The sequence below is a fragment of the Lacerta agilis genome, chromosome 7 (assembly GCF_009819535.1).
Source record: "Lacerta agilis isolate rLacAgi1 chromosome 7, rLacAgi1.pri, whole genome shotgun sequence".
NCBI classification, from domain to species: domain Eukaryota; kingdom Metazoa; phylum Chordata; class Lepidosauria; order Squamata; family Lacertidae; genus Lacerta; species Lacerta agilis.
The window spans coordinates 51,474,668-51,499,170 of NC_046318.1; the positions used below are offsets into that span (position 1 = coordinate 51,474,668).

The window sequence follows — 24,503 nt, forward strand, 5'->3', positions numbered from 1 at the left end:
TCACCCCCTCCTCGCTGGTCACCACCCCCCGCCGAAAAAACCGCGGGGGGGGGGAGCCTGGAAAGGAAGCAGAGCAGGCGCGTTTAAGCGCCGCTCTGCTTCTTTTTCCGCTTTCCTTCGCTTTTTTCGGGGCGGGGACAGCCAGGTACACTTGCCCTGGGCCTCAGAGGGCTAAGCCAGCTGCTTTTCTGTTTGAGTTTATAACTGCATTCAAACAAGGCTCCTGCCTGGGGCTTCAGACAAGCTCTGCACGGGCCTGGGGCAGAGTACCGGTAATCTGCAGGCAGCCAGAGATCATGGGAGCTTTTGACAAGTTACGGTAGTACAGCCGAGGAGAAAGGTCTCTCTTTCAAAAGCTTTGACACTGAATTGCTCAGAGTAGTGCACAGAAAGGGTCTACCACAAAGAAAATCACACCGTGGGGGACAAAGGCTCATGGTCCCTTTCACTAGGTGTGGGCATTTGTCCCTGACAATGGTTTTAAGGGGTGCCAATTTGTTTTTTTTTCCATTGATGCAATTGGAATGGAGACAGCTGAACAGAATTTGCTGCTGGCAAAAACACAAAAGGAAAGAAAAACCACAGGTAGAAGACAAACAGCCCACCACCACCACCATCACCAAGGAGCCCCAGGGCAAAGAGAGAGAGAGAGAAAGACAGAGAGAGAGAGAGAGAGACCTGGGTAGACATTTGCTTCTCATTAGTTTCCTTCCTCCTTTTCCTTTCCTGGAATTTGAAGTGAATGGAGGAAAGAGGTCTCAGCACCCATTGCACGAAACCAAGACTAGTAGAGGGATTCAGATCGTAGGTCATTCCTCTTCCTAGAAGCACATTTCCTTCAGCATTCATTTTAGAGCACATGACTCTTCCTCCCCCACCCCCAAGAGTCCTGGAAACAGTAGTATGTTAAGGGTGTTATGGTTCCCAGGGTTCTTTGGGGGGAGTGATGTACTTTAAACGTATGATGTATACACTTAAACCAGGCATTGGCAAACTCGGCCCAACAGATGTTTTGAGACTACAATTCCCATCATCCCTGACCACTGGTCCTGATAGCTAGGGATGATGGGAGTTGTAGTCCCAAAACATCTGGAGGGGCCGAGTTTGCCTATGCCTACTTACACCTATAGCCTTGGTGCTATAGGTGTAGGAAGAAACAGCTATTGAGAAATACACCAATGTGAAGTAGATTCTGGAGGCTCCAAAACATTTTTCTGCCTTTTGCATCATGCGTTTAAATGATGGGTAGATCCACAACAAAAAATTAAAGAACATCCAATGCACTTTTAAAACACATGACATTCCTCAAAGAACCCTGGGAACTGTAGTTTTGTCCTTACAGAAATACATTTGCCAGCACCCCTAACAAACTTAAAGAACTACAGTCCCCAGAATTCTTGGATGTGTTTTAATGTATAGGGAGGATCTGAAACACACCTGGACAGATATGTTTGTAAAATTATTCTGTGGTGTGTATCATTGCACCAGGGATAGAGACACTGTGGCTCTCCAGATGTTGTCCCATCAGCCCCAGCAAGCTTTGTTTATTAGAGTCGGAGTCCAACAACAGCTGGAGGGCCACAGGTTCACCATTCTTGCCTTACACTCTGTTTTCCAACTTATTTATTTAAAATCCTGTGCTGCCAACATTTTTTTAAAAAATGTGGGGCAGTGAACAGCATAAAATTAATTGCATTCATAAAACAAATACAAAACACATGTAAACACTAGATCAGATTAATACATCAACATAACTAGATCACTCCTCAGGGAAAGCTTAGGTGAACAGATAAATTTTAAATAGATGCATAAATGCTAATACTATAGGCATTATTATTTGAGCTAACAAGGCTGGGTTTTTTTGTAAGTTGAGGTGTTGAATTGGGAATACATTGCAAACAAGTGACTTCAATGGTGTGCTAATATGAACCTACCTAAACCCTTAGATTGTCAGTTACAGGTAGGTAGCCGTGTTGGTCTGCCATAGTCAAAACAAAATAAAATAAAAAATTCCTTCCAGTAGCACCTTAGAGACCAACTAAGTTAGTGCTGTAGCTCCCTGTCTGTGGAATGCTCTCCCCAGTGAGGTTTGCAGGCCACTAACAGCTTTTGGGTGCCAAATAAAACTTTACCTTTTCCCCAGGACTTTGAAAGACTGTTGTTTTTGTTTTATTGTTAGTGTGTTGTCCGACCTTCTCGTTGCTTTTGTGGAGGGGGTCGTTGTTTTGTTTTTTATATGTTGTATGAACGGTTAGTGTTTTCTATTATTTTTCCTATGGTATGTTTTTAATTGTAAGTAAGTCTCTTGGAGACCTTTGGGGCTTATTGAGCCAAATCTAGGAGCTGACTTCAGTATAGGAGTTGTAATACCTAGATGACCTCTTGAACCTACAAGTGCTACAGTGATTTTAAAACCCTTTGCTATTTAGTCCAATAGAAGCAATGGAGGGAAGCTATATCTGCTGATCAATAGCTATTATGAGCTACTTCACATTTTAGCAAAATGTAAAGTTGGAAAACCAGCTTCTATAAATAAAAATAACATCTAGTAATTTACAAGAATCTGCATCAGTACCAAGTTGAAAACTTATCTAGATCAATTGAGAAAGGCACTAAGAATCCTAATATGATAACTGAGCTCCATATCTTCACGGGAATTCATTCTGACTTGGTGATACTAGAGCATTCAATTTCAATAAAGGTGATTTAAAACAATATATGTTATCCATTAACCGCCTGGAGGAGGAAAGGAACAGAATTAAAATTCATAGAATCAGTATGTGGGCTGCTTAAGAAAACAGCGTAGTGGTATTTTGGCATTGCCCAAAACAAAACAAAAAAGCATTTTGCATCAAAGAGCAAATGGAGAATGGCAAGGGGCAAGAGTTCAGCAGAACTAAAGATGCATGTTTTAAAAGTGAAATTTAGCCGAAGAGAAATAAAACTGAACAAATGCAAATGTGGGGGGAATGTAGACTTTCTTTTCTGTTCTTTCTTCATGGCAGCAGATATTTTACAGGCTGTGGGAGCAACACTGATTCTGTTGCATTAGAGGAGGCTGTGACTGAAGCCCACATGGCCTATGAAGTGGGGAAAGAATAACCATTGGGTAACCTGACCCTTTGTTTTGGTGAAGTACAGAATCCAATATTATCAGCAAAGCTCCTAAGCTGTGATGGACTCATAGGTTAATTGTAGACCATGTGCTTTGTATTCATAAGCTCAGTCCATTATCTCTCCAGTTGAAATGTAGCATAATTGGGAAAGTTCTCTCTGGGACACTAGGTAGATAACAGTAGGCCTTATACCTGGCATCTGTCTGTCTCGGGAGAAAATGGAGGAGTGCACCTTTGGGGATGAAGTCAAATCGTTGGAGAGTTCCAATGCCCACTTTGGCTGTAGAGACCAATACAGAAGAGACGTGTTTTGTTGAAGCTGGGGCAGATGCTTGTTCTCTCTGCACTCCTCCCAGTGGTCATTTCTCCTCTGGTCACTGCTGTGAATACACAATCTGAATGTCTGTCTCCAAGCACTGTAGTTGCCTGCAAGGGATTCCCACATGATAGGGTTGATGTTGTCACCCTTCATGTTTTGTTTGCAGACATCTTTGTAGAACAGAGTTGGTCTGCCAGCGAGCCTGGTGCTTGAAGCCAGCTCCCCGTGTGTGATGGCCTGGGACTCGGGCTCAGACTCGGAACCAGAGGAGTCTCAGTCTGCACCAGATCCTCTGCCTCAGACATCATCTGAACCAAGTCCGGGGCCTGATCCTGAAGAGCCCCAGTCTGCACAGGTTCCCCTGCAACAAGCACCAGCTGGGCTGAGGCAGGGGCCTGAGCCTGGCTCCAGATGCAGAGAATACATCGTTGCTGTCAGCTGGGCCATCACTGACAGCTGTTCCACTACCGGCTGTGTCAGGAGAGGCTGAAGCGGCCCCTGGGTCTAGTAACCCACCAGCGTCTCCCGAGCTGCAGAGCTGAGAGAAGGAGAGACCTGAGTACTCGCAGGAGGAGTGTTTGCCTTCGGGCAAGACTGGGTGGTGAGTCATCGGGGGATCGGGACCAGCCATTACCTCAACAGAGGTAAAAGGCTGCCAGATCCCGCCTCAGGTTGTGGGAGCAATATTGCTGTTTGCCAGATCCTGCCTGTGTTCCTGTACCTGAACTTGCCTGGTTTCCTGCCCCATTTCCTGCCTTGACTCTTTTGGACTAACTCCACGCTGACTCTTCGAACTCCGGACCCAACCTGGACCTCGCTTCCTGGATTACCCCCGGGCCCAGCACACTGTGAAGCACATCCTTGGGGATCCTGCCATCTTCCATTCTGTGGACATAGCTAAGCCAGTGTACCTGTAGATGTCGCTGAGACAGGAGTGTGTATATGTTGGGAATAGGAATGTGCAGAGTGTTTGAGGACCGGGACATTCACAGGGAAACCAAAATGCTTGTTTTCAAAGCTATTGTACTACCAACCTTACTGTATGCTTGTGAAACATGGACCACTTATAAATACCATCTCCAACTCCTTGAAAGATTCCATCAACGTCTCTGATGGAATTTTCAAGTCTCTGAAAAAATTTGCACATCACCTGGGAAGACAGGCAAACTAATACCAGTGTACTGGAAGAAGCAAAGATCACCAGTGTTGAAGCAATGATTCTTCAACATCAACTATGTTGGACTGGCCATGTTGTGCGGCTGCTTGACTATCGTCTTCCAAAGCAACTACTATACTCCGAACTTAAAATTGGTAAGCGTAATGCTGGTGGTCAACATAAGAGGTTCAACGACTCTTTCAAGGCAAATCTTTTAAAATGTAGTATAAACACCGACAACTGGGAAACACTGGCCTGCGAGCGTTCCAATTGGAGAACAGCCTTTACCAAAGGTGTCATGGCCTTTGAAGATGCTCGAACTCAGGATGAAAGGGAGAAGGCATGCTTGGCAAACCCTCACCATGATCAACTTCCCACCTGGAAGCCTATGTCTCCACTATGTAAGGACGTGTGGATCCAGAATTGGCCTCCACAGTCACTTACGGACTCACTGTTAAAACCGTGTTTATGGAAGACAATCTTACTCGGCTATGAGTGATCGCCAAAGAAGAAGACTGGTGTAGCTGTAGCCACGAGTATTATTATAGCAGCAGTCCATCTAAGTAACTACATGGCACAGATGAGCATGGAAATGGGACCAGGAAGGAAGCTGCAGTGCCAACAACAGTTCCTTACAGTTTTCCAAAAGCCACTGGAGCATCCCTGCCTCCATGCATGATGCCTCTGATTGTAGACTCCACAAAAGCTCACGCTGCAATAAATTAGTTAGTTTTCCCAGCTGGCCACAGGAATCTTTGTTCTGTTAGCTGCAATAGATAATCACATGGCAACTTCCCCAGAACTTGCCTGCACCGTGCCAGTGAAAAGGCACTGCAGCAAAGCATTTTCAACAAGCAAGTGGAAAAAAACTGTAGGGTTTGACCTGCTGTATGTAACTTGCAACTGGGAAAAGTTCCTCCTGAAGTGTTGCAGATGAACTGGCAGCATAACATCACACTGCCAGTCTGTAAAAACAATGGAAATTGCTTACATATGATATGGATCTTAGTGTTAGTGGTTATAACTGGAAAAGAAATTAAAGGAATCATGGTTCAACACCTGATTAAATCTAAGTATTCTTATTTAGTCATCTCAAAGTAGCAGGATTTGAATTGTTTTTGCTTGATTGGACAATGGAGATTCCAGCCCCTGTCATCCTAAGGAATTAAGTGGAACTAAATCACCTTATTTAAACTCTGGACAATTTGTTCCACTCTGAACCTCAATGCACTTCATGAAAACAAAATCCTATGCAATCCAAATCTTCAATCTGAACATTTCAGTGTTCTGGGTAGTAGGCTGACTGACTCCAACCCACCTTACAGCTGGATTCCTGGCAAAGTGTTGCTTTGATTCCAAATAATTGCCATTTATTGAGTCTATGGGCAATTTTTCAAAAGAGATTATGGCACCATGGTTTCCATTTATTTCAAGCTTCTGCTCAAATTCTGAATGAGTACAGGTGCTCATTGTCATGGCCATTGACCAGGACTCCTTCGAGGCACTGTCCTTCAACAGCTGCAGCTCTGAGGAGGAAATGGATCCACCCCCTGGTTTGTACAATGTGGGTGTGCAGGCACCGGAGCCTGCCTCCCTTCCTCTGAGCCATGAGGAGACATTGGTGCCACCAGACTGTGATGGGCTGGTCCACAGACTCCTTAGGGGCTCCAGAGAGCCCTGAGGTGGGAACCCCACAGCTCCCCACCTCAAAGGAATGACAAAAGAAGAAGGTTATGGCCCTTTAAATGTCAAGCGGTGAGGCCTCCAGTCAATGACTGTGTATCCCTGCTAATAAATTCAGCCAGTTACTCCAAGACCTCACTAAAACAACTGGAATGTTTGACGCCAGCTTCAGAGGCACAGTCGGTAGTCCTGAACCAACACCTTGACTCCATCTCCAAAGCCTTGCCTTGCCAGTCAGGAACTAGTGACCTCCTCCTGTTGCACCATCACTTCTCTCCAAAGTGGTGAGCATCCCTGTGAATACTAGGCAATCCTATTTTCAATACTTTTCTGGCTCGCAAAAGTTTCAGGGTAGACATGCTGCTTTGTTCCCAATCATTGCATGCCCCCATACCTTCCTGCTGAAACTCTGCGACTTTTCATACCACAAATATTTTCGGGATGTGCTTTTGTCCCACTTTTGTTGTGCTGTAGCACAATGGTGCTCCCCCTCCAGATGGCAATAATGCTGTCTCATTGGGGAAGCATTGCAGAACAATTTAACGGAATGATGTGTGGACGGTCCAGTATAATCCCACCATTAATGCACCATTAGCACATCAATGACATGTTGCCAAATTCACTCTCACACACACCCCGCAAAAAATTAAACCACCAGCATGGAGGAGCCCTTTGAAAAGTTGCTAGGTATGAACAAAAAATTGTTCATATATATATATTTAAAGGATATACAAACCTTCTCCCAAACTGTCATGAGGAATGCACATGAACAAAGCCTTCCCATAAGAACAGAATATTAGAAACAGTTAAAAGTATTGATGGCGAAGAAAGACAGTGTGCTTCACTTTCTCCCCCCATCCTTAGAGATGGATCAAGTAACTCTGATAAGACTCTACACTCAGGTAGATGGCTAGCTTACCGTGCAGTCAGTCCTGCCAGCCTGCAGCACTTTGGGGCTCATGCTCAGAGCTATACATTTTATTATTTATGTGCTTACTTCAGTTTATTTATACTTTGCCTCCCAGGACAGCTCACAAAAAGTTAAACATTACAATAAACCAGATGCATATACAGTGTCTCACAAGTTTGGGACTGACTGAGCAGCTTGCTTCACAGCCAGTTCCTCTTCAGTGCCAGCTATGCAGTAAGGGGAGGGGGGTGGCCCCTAGGTTCCTGCCATCCCCTCCCACAAAAACCCTTTCCAATAATTGCCTTAAAGAAGCAGGAAGGCTGAGCCCAACCACAAGTTCTCAGCCTCCCGACTCACTGAAAGCTTTGCAGGAAAAGGATCCCCATTGAATATAAAAGCTATCAATTTTCAAAGGACTTACAAAGAAATCCTGCTAAAGATCACTCTGTTTAGGCTGCAATTCTATATACCCACTTACCTGGGAGTAAATCCCCTTGACAAGTAAGCCCAGCCGTGTATAATGATCTAAGCCCATGACATGCCGAATTATGAAAGATAGCAGCGCACACCCAGAAATGCCAGGCATGAGTGAGCTTACAACTTGAAATGAGAGATAGCAAGCAAATACAATAGACAAGCCTCAAACTAACAGCAAAATGTTATTGCAGTAAACATAGCAGCAACTCGGTGAGATGAAGCTGATTATATGTCTGGAATGATAAAGTGGGCAAAAGCAGGAAAGCTCTGAACAGGAGAAATAGCCAGTTTGAGAGAATGGATTTGTTGATGGGATAGTGCCAAATCAGTGTTTGTTCAGAACATTGGTTTTGGGGAAACGATGAATAGTTAATGATATGGAAATCTCAGAGACCACTGGAATTATTTCGTGCTTAATTGAATGGGGCATTAAGCACCACACAGAACACAGATTTTACACCATTCCTATCCACAGAGCAGCTGCAACAGTTTTACAGGCAATGAAGTGAAGATTTGTTGTGAATTTGTAGCAAATGGTCAGACAGAATGCTTGCCTGAAATTCAAAAGATTTCAAGAAATAAACTGACCTGATCCATTTGCTCTTCTTAACATTTCAGGAAAAGTTCTTTATCAGAAGAACTTCCCACAAGGGCAGAGATTTAATATGGTAAACTGTTTTATGCTAGTCCAGGCTAGTCCAGGCTAGACACCCTGTCAGGGAACAGGTTTCCAGAGTCTTGGGTCTTTGGCACTACCTAAGATCTGTTTCCTTTCCTCGGCTCCCACTTCCTGAGGGTGGATTAGCTTAATTTGTACAGCACACACCTAATGGGACTTCCATGTAATGCTGGAAAGGCATTTTCAGCCTAGCATACTATGTGGCAGGAGGGAATTTTATTTTTCATGAATATGAGATTAGAGACCGTGCTTTTGACTTAGGCAGCATGGTCTAATGAATAAAGCACCCTGGGGTAGATCTGTTCCGGCTACTTTTGTAGCACACTGTTAATTTTCAGCAAAGCATGAAACGTCTCATGTCACCTTATCCACTTCTGGAAGGCAATCAGAAACCGTGTGGCTTCTTATGAGAAGCTACACACATCTGCTTTCTTTATCTTCAGACCCATTGCTGCCTCGGCTAATGTAAGAGGAATAACACTGAGCATGGCGATAGGATATGAAGCCTACTCGTAACAATCAGTCCCTCTGGAAGGGCAGCCAACCACCGAAGGCTTCCTCTTTGAATGTGCAGCACAGTGAGGTTGTGCTTTCATGCCAGTCTGCACACTTCAGCTGCATTCACATATCCCTGTTGCCCTGCTGCCTTGACTTGGAGGAAGGAAGGATAGATGACTCATTCACCCACAAACCCCTTTTAATCCCTACACACAAACCCTTTTATTCTGGTTTTGCTTAGAAATCCGAAGTGCCACAAAAAGTTGAGAAGAGGGGAAAGAGGGGCAGTGAGGGTACCGCCATAAATCTCTGTTCTGCAGTTCCCTGCCTGTACTATTTCAGCAGGCTGGCTGTGGCAATATTGTTGTGCTAAATTGAAATTCCATGACTCTCACTCTCTCGTCTTAAATTTATGTGCAGAACAGATTGAAAGAAAAACACACCACTTCCGATCAAAATTCTAATGTTATTGTTTCAAAAGTAGCCGTAGGCCAGTAGGAGCAGTCAGAAGGATCTGTTGTTTGTTCTGTGTGCCTCTGTAGGTTTGCAGCATCTGTCTATATCTATGGAAGGAAATAGCTCTGGAAGATATGGAGAACCTGGAGCCTTAAAATGATACGTCTTTTCACTTTCAGCTCTTCTGTGATCTGCTTACTTCCATAGGGTTTGAGTGGTATGATACTGCTTTAAATATATAGTGCAGGTGGGTCCCTAATTCATGGCCTTTTTCACTATGCTATTTAAAATATTATTTGAAGTGTTTTAAATTAGCATCAATGCAAATAAATTAGCATATACGCATGTTGTACATATCTGTGTACTCCTTGTCCTCTTCTTTGGACAATGACTTAGCTAGCTTTTGAGGCCACCCTAGCTTTTCCTGCAACATTTCCCAGGAAAGGAGACCAGTTTTTTAACATGTCCCAGGTCAGCCCCTGACAGCAGTGCAGTGCCAAGCTGTTAAGTGTTCTATCTGCAAGTAATATGTGTCGTTAATATGTCTTAGTTAATTAGCAGCTGCAGTATTCAGTACCCTCATTACTCAATTACCTGAAACCAAAGTCCATCTCAGGCCCTGTGAATGTACCACTTGCATCAAATAAAACCTGATCAAACAAACCCAATATTCTGAAGACCTTATCAAGAGATAATAAAATAACTGCTATGCTCTCATGCCTCTTCTTTGTATTGAAAGGTGGTATCAACTGCTTCCCACACACACACACACACACACTTTTCATTCTGTGACAGAAGGTTAAGGATAAGACTTCAATTTTATAAAGCATACAAAGTCTACCATTCTCTACACTCTGCTACTAGGAAAACATTGAATGCATTTAACAACTGTGAACATAAGACTGTGAAACATCTGCTCTTGCACTCTGCTACTAGTGACTCTATGGGTCAAACAAGGTGGGGTATTAAGTGTGTCATGAGACCTTACATTAGCGACTTTATTCAACATCGGGTGGAGGGTGGGATGGGAAAGGGACAATGGCCTGGGGATGAGAGGAGCTTTAACCCTTTGCCCCCCACCCAGTTCTAATCTGAATTTGGACACCAAGCTTTTGCTGTTTTTCCAGGCAGGAAGCTTTCATTGAATGGAAGCTTTCCTCCTGGAGCAACTAGCAGGCACCGGGGGTCCTAGTTTTGATTGGGACCATGGTGGGGCAAAGGAGTAAAGCATTCTTTCTCAGCATGCTATTTTTTTGTGGGGGAGGGCTGAGCTCTTTTAGTTGTGGCTATGAGTACGCAACTGGGAAGCAGATACCCTTGGCTATCTACTGCAAGTCATCCAGAGGTCTACCAGGAAATTTCAATCTACCTTCAGCCTACCCCTGGTCTTTTCCGGAATTAAGATTGCCGGAAAAAATATCAAAAACCTCAGATATGCTGATGACACTACCTTGATGGCAGAAAGTGAGGAGGAATTAAAGAACCTTTTAATGAGGGTGAAAGAGGAGAGCGCAAAATATGGTCTGAAGCTCAACATCAAAAAAACTAAGATCATGGCCACTGGTCCCATCACCTCCTGGCAAATAGAAGGGGAAGAAATGGAGGCAGTGAGAGATTTCACTTTCTTGGGTTCCATGATCACTGCAGATGGTGACAGCAGTCACGAAATTAGAAGACGCCTGCTTCTTGGGAGAAAAGCAATGACAAACCTAGACAGCATCTTAAAAAGCAAAGACATCACCTTGCCAACAAAGGTCCGTATAGTTAAAGCTATGGTTTTCCCAGTAGTAATGTACGGAAGTGAGAGCTGGACCATCAAGAAGGCTGATCGCCGAAGAATTGATGCTTTTGAATTATGGTGCTGGAGGAGACTCTTGAGAGTCCCATGGACTGCAAGAAGATCAAACCTATCCATTCTCAAAGAAATCAGCCCTGAGTGCTCACTAGAAGGACAGATCCTGAAGTTGAGGCTCCAGTACTTTGGCCACCTCATGAGAAGAGAAGACTCCCTGGAAAAGACCCTGATGTTGGGAAAGATGGAGGGCACAAGGAGAAGGGGACGACAGAGGATGAGATGGTTGGACAGTGTTCTCAAAGCTACTAACATGAGTTTGGCCAAACTGCGAGAGGCAGTGAAGGATAGGCGTGCCTGGCGTGCTCTGGTCCATGGGGTCACGAAGAGTCGGACACGACTGAATGACTGAACAACGAACACCCCTGGTCTACCATGCCTGGCTGCAGCTGTCCAGAGCATTTTCGTGAATATTTTACTGAACGTTAACAAAGACATCCAAGAACAACTTCTGAATTGCATAAGGAGATTTGGTCAATAGACAATGCAATAATTAATTTTGAGCACGTCAGTTTCCAGAGGTCATACTAGAAACCTCTTGTTAGCTACCGGTAATCTGTTAAACCATGAACCAAAATGTCCTAACTTTGAGTACCAGTTTCCCAGATATGCAGGAGGAATGAAATTACATTGTTTCACTTAAAGATACAGGATGTTATTTTATTCTCATTTAAAAAAATAACATGGAACTTGGCAGTATTGAGCTCCTCCAAGTTTTGGAAAAAAATAATGATAACATTCTTCTCAATGTTTCTATACGGATATATTTTTGGTATTCTGAAGCTTTCTGGCAGAAACTAAAATGAAAAAGCAAGTGAATGTGCAAAGCTAGAATCTTTTGTCATTTGCTCCATTGGAGTCAGTAGATTTAGATATTCAGCATCATTCAGTAGCTAAAGCTTGTGATTCCCGTCTTAAAGCTGTTCACAGATTTAGCTAAATCTCTTTTTGTACCACATGATTAGCTTTCTCCTTAAAACTTTATCCAGATTATTCATTGTCAATCTTTAAAATATATTCCAGGTTTCGAAGCGCGGGGGGGGGGGTATTTTAGAAATGTATTTTAACATTATGCTATATTAGCTAGGAATTTTAGGGCCTATAATTCTGTAAATTAAGTTAATGTTCTTTTTATTTTTTGTACAAGTAGAGGAGACAGAGATACATGAAGACCTGAGGTTCACAAGTTATGAAATTACTGAGTACACACCTACATGTATATTATGAGTATATTTACTGTATACACCCAGGGGTGGGTGATGATAACATGCAGTTTCATCTGTGTATATAGGTTGCAGAGCTCCAAAGCCAATCGTGTTACTCCACCTTATGCATGCAGTTTTTAAAGGGCATGTTTCTTCTTTCATATTATTAGGCAATGGGGGCTGGTGCCCATTGAGATCAGCAGGGCATCCTGTTTCACCACTTGAGCCGAAACGGGAAATGCCATCTTGCCACTGCGGCCTGCACTGCCAGCCCTGCCACCTCCACCACCAGTTGAGAAGCAGCATCAGCATCACCGCCAATTTGAGGCAAGATCTCATGTGCTCCGCAAGATTCATAATGTTTGGGCCAAAAGAAATAGCATCCTCTCCCACTGATCCCACTGGAATTTCATCCTACTTTTTAAAAATCAGGACAGGGCTTTTGATTTTCAAAAGTGGGGGTGAGAGGCAGGCTTATTTCATTTGTGTGATCTTTATGAAAACCAGCAAACTTCAACAGGCCCTCCTCAGACTGCGACTAAACTGGGAATAATAGTTGGAGGAAGTTGGCATTGAGGCTATTTTCAGATATGAATTGATTGCAGAGGGCTGCAGCTGCAACATTAAATGCCCAGTTTCTAGTATATACTAAGCATACCATTGGGACATGTGACACTTTCAGCAATGCCCCATCTGAGGACTGGAGTTACTGGGCAGGGATTGATGAGGCAAGGTGGTTCCTTAGGTAAATTGGTCCCAGGTTTTATGAGGGAGATGTTCCATGAGAATTGTTTCCATATTAATAACCAGATGCATAGGATCTGGTTGGGAGCAGCAACCCAACATACACATAGAGCCAAACTAGTGGTTACATTCAAATGCTTGCTTTTAAACCATGGGAGCTATTTTGTATGGAAAGGAATGATTTTCAGGGGAGAAGGAGGAGGCAGGGGTGATTATTCATCCCTACTGACTTTTTCCTGCTCTAATAATTTTATTTATTTATTTATTTATTTATACATACCCCACCCATCTGGTTGGGTTTCCCCAGCCACTCTGGTTGGCTTCCAACAAAATATTAAAATGCAATAATATATTAAACATTAAAAGCTTCCCTAAACAGGGCTGCCTTCAGATGTCTTCTAAAAGTTTGGTAGTTGTTGTTCTCTTTGACATCTGGTGGAAGGGCATTCAGGGCCGTCTTGTCATAGGGGCTGGGTGGTGCTGTGCGCCAGGGCGCCGGGGCCCCCAGGGGCACCCCCGCGAGCCCACCGGCATACTAGGCGCTCCCTCCCCAACCCGCCCCCACCCCCACGGGCGGGCGGGCACTCGCGTGCCGGCGGGCGAGCTGCAAGCCGGCCGCCCTCCGGTGCCCCAGCTGGAGCACTGGGAAGGGCACGCAAAGCCCCACGCCGCTCCAGCGCCACGCCCCTCATCCCCCGCTCACCCACCCCCCTCCCGAGGGGCAGCCAGCACGGGAGGGAGGCGGGCGGAGAGGCGGCACGGCGGGGGCGCCAAGGGATCGTCGCGCCACGGCGGCCAATCCCTTTAAGACGGCCCTGAGGGCATTCCACAGGGCGGACATCTGGTGGAAGGGCATTCCCAGGGAGTTCGTACATCAAGGATGTGATCTTAACTCCACATACCTGGAAGTAAGCATTGCTGAATTTAATAAGACTTACTTCTGAATAGGCACACTTACCTAGACCTCAATGGGATTTACACCTGAGTAGACCTCTGCACTGTGATTTATGCTCATTTTCAGAACAAATGACGATGAAATTCCTGACATTCTAAAGGAACAGAACTGGCCCTTCCCACTTTTAATTTTCTCAATTAACTGCTTGAGGTTTTGTGCAGATTCTCAGCTGTTTTAATGTTTCCCTTTTAGTGACAGAGCAGAGCTAATGTCTGAAGTGGGCCCAAAATCCTTTTGGCATAGTACTTAAAAACAAGCCTTTATCGCAGCAGCTCAGTGCTTCGTAACAAATCCCACAAAGAATTAAAATGGCAAGGAAATTTGTTTTCAAGCTTCTAAGGGGATTAAGATAAATAGCATGAAAATATTTAAAGCCAAACAAATATGCACTGAAAGAGCTTTTATAATATAAAAAGATTAACTGCATAGCATGAGGAAACACTTTAATATCGCCAACTAGCACTGTAAATGCACACATGAAGTTGGACTACCGCACATGGCTCATACTGTGGACTGCAGTAACCCTATACCTGTTTTTAAAAGTTGCATTTCACTAAAAACTGGAAACCCACTGTGGATCAGTACCATTCAAGAACTTGCTGGTTATGAACAAATCCATTGATGATTTTGGCTTGGTTTACATTTATTTGTCAATAATAATAAAAAGGAAGCCAGGTGTGCCTCTGCCCATGTTCCAGCTAGTAGTCAAGGAAATGCTAAGTTTAGCAGAGGTTGTTAGAATGTTATTAATGCAGAAGTTAATAGTTCTGAAGGTTAACTTTATGACCAATTAATCATGCAGTAGAATTTGCACCAGAGGCACAATGCTATACATGTTAATTATAAGTTCCCAATGCATACTTAAGATGACAGCCTTTAAATGTGACTATAAATCAATAAGCTGCCGGGTTAAAATCAAACCAACAGGTTTTTAGACATTGGTTTCAAATTCACAGGAAAAGTGTAAGGCTAGATAAGGGCAAGACCACTCTTACCTCCATGGGAAAAGCTTTGAAATTTACAGTGTGTTCAGAGCCACGCTGATTTTCTCTCCCCCAATGAAACCGGACATCGTGCAGTTCAAATTCATGCCCCCGAGGCAAGGGTCCTCCTGCTAACACTGCAAAAGAACACAAATAATAGCAGGTGACATTCATAGCCTACCATTTTCTGAAGACTTTCTCAGCCAACAGAACAATAGTTCTTCCATTTAGTGAGAATGAGAGAGAGGTCATATGTGACAAACTGTGCTCCACGGCTGCACACTTCTTGTTGCGTTCTTAATTTGATGAGGCAGAGCAGTTTTCATGAAGATAAATTTGCTGGTCTGTATTTATCCCTTCTAGGCGTGAATGTGTACACGCATCAGGCCTGCATCTTTACAAGCTGGTGGAGTTCTGTGCATACAATGTAACTTATGTTTGTTGTGAGGGTTAAAAAAAAACAAATTCTCAACCATTTTAGTCATATACGGGCCCAGTCTAGTCAAGTGCAGGCACAGCACCTGTATGCATTAAAGAGATTAATGGAGCCCTGTTTTCCCCATCCAGCATGTCTGGAGAAAACGTGTCTATTGAGCCTGGCAGTGTCCCCCTGAACATGGGTGTTGCATCCATGCTCACCTGAATTGGGCCCATAATGGCTAACAAGCTAACAGCTTGTCGTAACTGACAGACATAGATAATATAAGCTTGAATCCTCAGCAATATCATCTTATGCATGAAATAAACTGTCTATTATTCTATGGCCTAGCTTATAAAAAAAGTATAAACTTTCTAATCTTTCACAAACCCAGGATATCCAACTGTCAGAGCCCAGAAGAAGAAAATCATAATATATATCTGCATATAATTTCTACAAGAACTAGAACACTGAGTGAATGATCTACAGTGATATGGCCTGGATCTACAAGTCACAGCATTATATATTTGGAATATTGCCAAGGACACCATGGGTGTTTTTTTTTAATATGTCTACATAAAAGCACCAAAGTGACCCAGGTTTGACTGACACAGATTGTAATGAGATATGCAGAAGGAAGGGATACGAATGGATGATAACGTAAAAGTAATCACAATGGTCTGCAGAGAGTTGATTCAGTACTTTCAGAGCAGAGAAAGTAAGGAAGATCTCCCAAGGCTGACTTTTCAAAAGACATTATTTTGTCACATGCCTGTAGACTCAGTAAGGATAGGGCTATGAAGAACTTCTCTCAGTTCTAATGGGTATTTTATGAGTCCCATGTTAGAAGCACTTCTTCCAGGACGGCTTCCGGTAGATTCAAGGCTGGGACTCAGAGGATGGTCTATAGAAAAGCCATTACATGAGCAATTAGTGATCCTGTGTTCCCCTGGTTACAGAAACCGGCAGAGTCTGCGGCAAAACACAAGACTGTCTTGGATCCTGTATATAAAAGTGCTCCCTTTAAGGCTGACAGTCAGCTTCCTCTTCATAGTTCTTTCTCCCTTTGAAAACTGAATGCAAAATTCCAAACTGGTAAAGGAAGTTCTATAGCACCTCAAAGACTAACCCGTTTGTTGCAGCAGGAACTGCTGAATACTGGCTTTCATTGTCAAATACTTATGTTGCAGCAAATCAGATAGTCTTTTAGGTGCTATAAGACTCTTCATGTGCTTCACTGTAATAAGGCTACTCCTCCAGAACATGCATAGAATATCTAGGCAGAATACGCACATTTCCACCTTTAACCATATAACACATCTCTTTTGCTATTAAAAGTTAACTCTACCCATGTTATCTATTCATGGTTTGCTCTCTGCTGAAAAAGTAGATATATACATGAATGATCAGTTCTAGAGGTGCAGTAAGGACATTTTCAGTGGGGAATATGTCTGAAATGTTAGGTTTTTCCCCATGAGATACTAGCAGCAGTGAAAAAGTTAAGTGATTTTAAAAGCCCTCTTCCTGATATTGAAATACCATGGACCACTTTAGACATTTTCCACATAAGGTAAGAGAAGGAGGATCCGCTATGCTTCCAGATAATATTGCTGGGAGGTGGGGAATATATGTGCATCCCTGAAGATGTGCATTCTGCCCTGAATTTGAATATATTTTCCCATACAAGATAGATGCTTCTCTCCAGTTTGGACATGGCCTGCAAGAAGAGCACCAGAAAGGGAGCCTCCCTCAAATACCCCCACCAGCAATAGCAGGAAGAAAAAGGCTTTCAACTGCTGGATAAAGGGCTCTTGTAACATCAGCACCCTCTGCCTCTCAGGAAGAAAATTGGCAAAGGGAAGAGAGACTGAACTGGCTTTATCCATTGGCCACTGAAGGAGCAGCTGCACCAAAGGTTTTCCTCTTCCCTCCCATTCCTTTCCCCCTTGGTATCATGTCTATTCAATTGTGAGCCTGCAGGTAGGGACTGCAAGTGGGCAAGGGCCATAGCTCAGCAGTAGGTAGAGCATCTGTTTTGCCTGCAGAAGGTATTGGGTTCAATCCTTGAATGCCCCCCCTGCCTGAAAATCTGGATAACTGCTTCTGGTAAGTGTAGACAATACTGAGCTAGATAGAGCAAAGGACTGAGCCACCTTCCTGTGTTCTTCCCAACCTAAGAGTTGCAAGCATCCGGTATGGGGTCCATAGACAAGTATTTCCTGCTGACCAGCCAGCTAGAGACATAGTGAGAACTTTCCTTGTGGTCTCCCAGCTGCTTCGTAGCATTTAGAGACTGCCAAAAATATGATAAATAAAAGGCTTTCTTCCTATTGCTAACTCTTGATGCTGGTGTCGTATGTCAGCATACAGGGGCAAGTTGGAGAATTCTCTTTGTAACAGAAGTCAAAAAAACCATAAAGACAGTTTTAAATTTGGGGATGGGACGCCTGCACTCAAACACAATATGGAGAGGGCATCTTAAGTGTTGCCCATTTTTGTCAAGCCAGTTTCTATCACTGTTACAGATTATTCTGTTGGTTAGAAGCCAATTCTAGCATTATTTCTCCCTATTTTATGTGTCTGAACCAGAGGAAGGCATCCAGAAAGTGGCTGAAAACACATATGCTTGAAGCATTGCACTCCTTGCTTGAACGCTTCTGGGACCTACTTTGCAGTCTTATGACTTTTATCTGACCATTTTTATGTTACAAACAAGCATCCACAGAGTTTTCTCTGAGAGTTTTTCAATAAAGAAAAAAGAAGGGTATGTCTGGGGTTTATGATTTGCACAATGAAGGGGGGGGGAATGAAATGAAACGGGAGTCTGAAGTAGCTAAGAGTGTGAAGCATGTCAGTCAGTCCCTTGTTCAATGCTCACCTCAGTCATAGACTTGCTAGGTGGCCTTAGGCAAGCCATTCTCAGCCTCAGTCTTCACACCTGTAATATGGGGATAATAACACTGACCTTACAGGGTGCTTGTGAGAATATTGAGCTAATGTGTGTGAAACTGTCTGCTTTTTACAGGTAGGTAGCTGTGTTGGTCTGCCATAGTCAAAACAAAATAAAATAAAAAATTCCTTCCAGTAGCACCTTAGAGACCAACTTAGAGAACAAGAACAAACTTAGTTGGTCTCTAAGGTGCTACTGGAAGGAATTTTTTATTTTATTTTGTTTTGTCTGCTTTTTGTTGTTGATAATGATAAGGTAATTTAAAAATGTGACAGCAATGATGGTTTGGACATATCCCAAGGCAAACAATAAAGAATAGGAAAGCATACCTGATTTGGACTTTAAGAGGATCTGAACCGAGTGTCCATCATTGATGACCTCACAGTCACGGCACACAACATAGTTTGGTGATAAGCATACTTCCAACAGCAAGGGGTCAAATTTTGCTTCTCTTGAATTCAGGTTAATAGGAGACTGGTATTCTCCATTAGCATCAGGAAAGACTAATCCCCACTCAACTCCTAGGACAAAAGAAAATATACTTGTTTGAAATTAAATATTTAAGTATTTCTGTATGCTGTTTGAATCATGAGCTGCAAGAGCCCTAAAATATATTCTGTCTACTTCCTTATGCTGATGCAAGTTTCTCAAAACTCTTAAAAGGATTCACCCAAATCATCCTGTTCCTTCTAGATCAGGCGCCCCCAACATTTGGCCCTCCAAATATTTTGGAATACAATTCCCATCATCCCTGACCACTGGTCCTGTTAGCTAGGGATCATGGGAGTTGTAGGCCAAAACATCTGGAGGGCTGCAGGTTGGGGTGCCTGTTCTAGATGTCCAAAGTACAAAATAGGGCCACACTATATATGACCACGCGGGTGGCGCTGTGGTCTAAACCACTGAGACTAGGGCTTGCCAATTGGAAGGTCGGTGGTTTGAATCCCTCTGACAGGGTGAGCGCCCGTTGCTCGGTCCCAGCTCCTGCCAACCTGGCAGTTTGAAAGCACGCCAAAAAGTGCAAGTAGATAAATAGGTACTGCTTCAGCGGGAAGGTAAACGCCGTTTCCGTGCTCTGCTCTGGTTTTGGTGCTCCGTTGTGCCAGAAGCAGCTTAGTCATGCTGGAAACATGACCCGTAAAAACTGTCTGCGGACAAACTCTGGCTCCCTCGGCCAGTAAAGCAAGATGAGCACCGCAACTCCAAAGTCGTTTGCGACTGGACTTAACTGTCAGGGGTCCTTTAACTTTACCTACATATATAAATGCAGAATCGGTCCTCATAGTGGGGAGTGCTGTTGGCTTCCTGACCCTAGTGTCATGGGTGGGGTAGGGCAGTGGTGGCATTTGGAGCTGTGTGGGCACATTTGCAGGAGTGCAGGATTGACTCCATCAGTGCCAACACAGCCCTGATATGACCAGTGAAACCTTGTCCCCTGCCTCCCCGCATCATCCAAATAAATGGCAGTAATGACAGTGTTAGGAGGGTGGTTCTGCAACACCACCCTAGCCACTGCTAGTTAAGTGAATCTTTACACCTACTGTGCCTACATTTTAAAACTGTTAGGGTGCTAAAAGTAATAAGATCCACAGCAGATAGGGAGGTGGGTTTTAACCCTCTCCTCCCCTGCTGCAGTCCTGAGGGGAAAACACTCATTGAAAGCTGCTGTTTGCATTAGGAGGAAATTTACATTTGCCATGAAAACAGAAACTTCAAAGAGCAATTTTCATCAGGTTATTCTCCCCTACCTATCAACTGCAGTCCTGATATTTATCATCCCCCAGCCCAACCCAGCTCCTGCAGTTCATATTCTTTAAAACATGCACATTAAATGAAAGGGCACAGTTAATTTGGTCCAGGTGGCTGTGAGACATGCCAAAGAAGTTTCATTAGGAGACAAAATATATTTGATTTAAAAAATTAACATTTCTATATTCCAAGAAGCAAATGTAAAATGCTTGCCATGAACTGGACAGCAATGCGTTCAGATGGACTCATCTGAACTGGACAGCAATGTGTTTTCAACCAGCATCTGATTCAGTTAAGCCCAAATCATGGAAACCAAGTTCTGGTTTTGAAGAAAAACTTTGCTAAGAAAAAATCAGTTTCAAATAAAACATCATGAAGAAAATAAGCAAGTATCTGTGTTCACCAGAATGCTTCTTCAGATTGAAGAAAATGTCATACTATGCTTGCACCCAAGATCTTGATTTCGCTTAACACAATCTAATCTCATTAAGTTTTCATAATATCTTCACTTCATCATAGAAAATGTAGACTTGGGTCTTTTCACCATATCCAAGCAACATTGCGGGTAATAGCTCCCCCCCCAGCCACACACACACACACTCCATAAGCTTGAAAGTTCACCCACTACTTCGTGAAGGTTTGGTTGGCTTTAATAAAGAGGTATTACCCAGCTGCTAACTTTTAGGATCCCCCGCTAGTGGGCTAACACATCTAACCAGCAATTTTTGTTTTCCTTAGCCTTTTGTCACAAGACCATCATTTCCACAACTCATATACAACTGTGACTATGTGCTTCGTTTACACATTGCTGCCATTTGTGAGTCCTAGCCATAAACATTTCTGTAGCCATGTTATTAAATTCAGCTTGGATTATCAAATGTGAGAGGAGATTAGAAATCCCTTTTGATTTCCCTCAGTCTGTGCTCACTGGACAGTAAAAAAGCAACAAAAGCAATCCAGTTTTTTGTGTGTACAGCCAGTGGCGCTGTCAGAGCTACAGTGTTTGAGTTTCAAACACAGCAAGGGAATGCACAACTTACTTGTGGAAATGCTGCAACTTTGCCTTCGGAAAAAGAACGGCTTACTGCTGAAACAGTTCTAGAGTTTCTGTGTTTTGTGTTGGTTGGTGTTTTTTTTTAACCTAAAATTAAATAACATGCTTTTCTTAACCCAATAGTTTGCACGCACACACACACACACACCTTTTTTGATGTGCTAAAATGACACCTGATCTTCAAACAGTATTTCCAAAACATATTGATGGCAAGAGTAAATGTGAACTTTATATTTAAGTTTTCTCTCTCTCACACGCACACTCAGCCACACAATGAAAATGCATCACTTGCTCAGCCCACCTAGCAGCTCACAGCTTCAAGCCCCAACCTCCTTACCTTCTTCATAACCCCACTCCAGAGTCTCCCCTTTCTCAGGAAAGAGATCCGATTCCTCTATGTAGCTGTCAGCCATTCCCAGGCGCTCTCCAGCAGCTCCGTTCCTCTGAGCACTCTGGCTGTCTCTGGGAGGCTGCCTTGCGGAAGTCTGTTCTCCGCAGGCAGCCAAGCTCTCTCTCTCTCTGTGTGTGTGTGTGTGTGTGTGTGTGTGCGCGCGCAAAGCAGGAGCTGGAGACTTGCACTGGAGAACAGCTCGTCTATGACTGCATGTGACAAACACATAGGAGAGTCAGGAAGCTTGGTTGATGTTTGTTTGGCCCCTGTCACTTTTGTATACGTTTCTAGAGAATTCTGAAATGTGATGGGATTATTAGTCAGTGCATGATATGGGTTAATGAAATATAATACAGTACAGGGATGGGCAGGTGGAGCAATCAAATCCAGGCATTTAAGGCAAACAATTAGGCTGTGAAGAAAGATAGATGCTCTACAAGGTGAAGGGAATGGTTTGCCTCTGGGAGCCTCCAAAACAGGGGTGAGGACCCAAATGTTGTTGAAGTTCAACTCAAATCAGCCCCTGCTTGCATGGCCAATGGAGAGGGAGGATGAGAGTTGTAGCCAACAACATCTGAAGGGCCACAACTTCCCTGTTTGAAACCAACTCACTGGAGAACTGTGATGTGTGTGTCTATGATACACCCAGCTGTGTCTAGACTTGTAGCTAAGCTGACAACATTTGAGCAGGAACTGTCCCATGTTAGAATGCATCTGTTCAGAGAACAAAGTATTGCTATGTGGAAAGGCTGGTGAAAGATATGTTGCAGAGTCCCGGGGCACAGTGACCAAAGCACTGACCACATGACTCAAGAGTTGCAAGTTTACTCTGTATGCTGGAGAGCCTCTAGCAATCTGTCTTGATTAAGACTCACTCACATTTTAAGAAAGGAAGACTGCTTCTTTTTCATGCCCTACAATGCTATTACTAAGCATTCCAGACTCTCATTGTTTTGAGGGAGGTGTTCCAAGTGCATATCTGAAGTTTATGTTTGTGTAATAAAAACGGATTAAAACCCTGCTGCAACAAATTCATATTTTTTTTTAAATGTGACTTTTTGCAATTTGGAAAGTGATGGGGGAAATGCACTAAAAAGTGTGGGGTGAATGAATGACTAGTGGGAAGACATGTGTAAATGCCCTACAAGCATATCAGGATGAATGAACAAGACAAATGCTCATTGTTTTATAACTCAATTGCCACACTCATATGCATGTCCAATTTGACAGGACTTTACTTAGGTACCAATTATCCTAAACATCCAGCCTGTAATTATCACTGTGGAGAGCAGGATGGCTTCCTGGGTTAATTTTATAAGAAAACACCTTAACAACCATATCTTAGGCTGTGCATGCCTTGGAACCAAACTGGAAATTTAGGAGAAGTTCCTAGTAGCAACAGTAAATAAAATATAGTGCTGTAGGGCCTCTTGACATCAGGCTAAGCAGGTAGTTGGCCTATCTTGAAGCCACTGATTAGTCAACCTATTGTGTAACAGATCAACATTGCTCGCCATACACAATCCGATGTACTGAACAAGCCCAGCTGAACCCTCCCAAAAGCCCTGCCTGTAGTTCTTTGCACATGCCACAAACATCATTTAAAAATGGATTTCAACATGGCCGTTTCATAACAGTGACGCATAGTGTCCTGAGTGACTTCCAAAGTTTCCCTTAGCGTGCATCTTGGCAGTGAAAATTGTAGCCACATTATACACAGCTGCAGAAGGTGCTCAGAAACATGAGAACAAATTATGAACTACATTTTGTGCTTGTACATTTTTATTAGAGGAAGGTGCAAAGAGGAAGAAGACAAAGAACACCAAACCCTGAAACAGAAATGTCAACATAAGCTTCTTTTTGCAGGACCTTTGTTGTTTGTTCTTTGATCAACGGGCAAGACTCTGAAGTGAGTCAATGTGCTGAATCAAATTTGACCCTTTGGGGACCAAAAGGTTATTCCTCTTTCTACATTTGCTTTAAACAAGGATGTGCCCAACTATAAGTCTACATGGCCACAAGGGCAGTGAGGCTTTGTAAACAAAGCTTGGGGAAAAGGTTAACTTTTCAGAAAAAACAAAAACAGAAATGCATACCTTATATAATAGGGGTTTTCCATAATAAAAAAGGTAACATGGCTTATTCAAGGTTGTCTCTGGGCCAGAGCTCAGGAGAAATTTTCTTGTACTGCCCACCAGCATGGGTTACACAATGTGTACACTTATGTACAGTAGATACCTATCACTTTTACTTGTTTTTAAGAAACACAGCTATGAGAGGAGATGGTTGGGAGTGGAGGAATTATGTGAGGGAAACAGTGTTTAATCATCTCAACACCCTTCTCCAAATTGTCCTTTTTTTCCTCCGCCAAGATGTTTCAGAAGTGTTACTGTCTGCACAAAGCACTCATTTTGAACATAAAGGGTAGGGAGGCACTAGGGGAAGTTTTGGAATAGACAAATGGTTGTGACTCTTCCTCCGTTGACCCACATGATCCCAGTCACTCAAAGCTCCTCTTCTAAAGGGGAAAAGGGGGCATCTGTTAGTAAGGAAGACTGTTACATACCCCTAGGCTTTCTTTATTTGACTGCTGGTTAGTAGACTCAGGTTAGTAACCCTGGTGGCTATTAAATATGAAGGATGCATCCATTGCTTTATCGTGTGTGTGATGACCTACCAATATGCATATATACAAGCAGTGATTCAGTTCCATGTTTAACAAGGCAATGCTAAATCTGAAGAACACTATGGGAGGGGGGGGAAGCTACAGCTACAACAAAATTCAATTTGGCAAGAGAGTTGAAAGACTTTCTAAAATATTTAGTCAAAAAGGAAAACAAAAGAGGAAACAAGAACTTTGTAACACAAAGCAAGGGAAGGGGATGACACACAACAAGGGGTATGAAAT

General features: G+C 43.3%; 1 protein-coding gene across 3 annotated transcripts in view; it reads right to left on the reverse strand.

Annotated features, from left to right (window-relative positions):
* Positions 1–21,720, reverse strand: part of CA8 (carbonic anhydrase 8) — a 44,993-nt gene extending 23,273 nt beyond the window's left edge. For all 3 annotated transcript variants that reach the window (XR_004427042.1, XM_033155289.1, XM_033155288.1), the window contains exons 1-3: positions 21,542–21,720; positions 18,731–18,922; positions 15,046–15,170 (exon numbers count right to left, since the gene is read on the reverse strand). Coding sequence is in view for 2 of the 3 variants with exons in the window: in XM_033155289.1 (XP_033011180.1) it covers positions 15,046–15,170; positions 18,731–18,922; positions 21,542–21,617 (393 nt within the window). In the remaining variant the exon portion in view is untranslated. The remainder of the gene's footprint in view (positions 1–15,045; positions 15,171–18,730; positions 18,923–21,541) is intronic.
* Between the last annotated feature and the right edge of the window lie 2,783 nt (positions 21,721–24,503).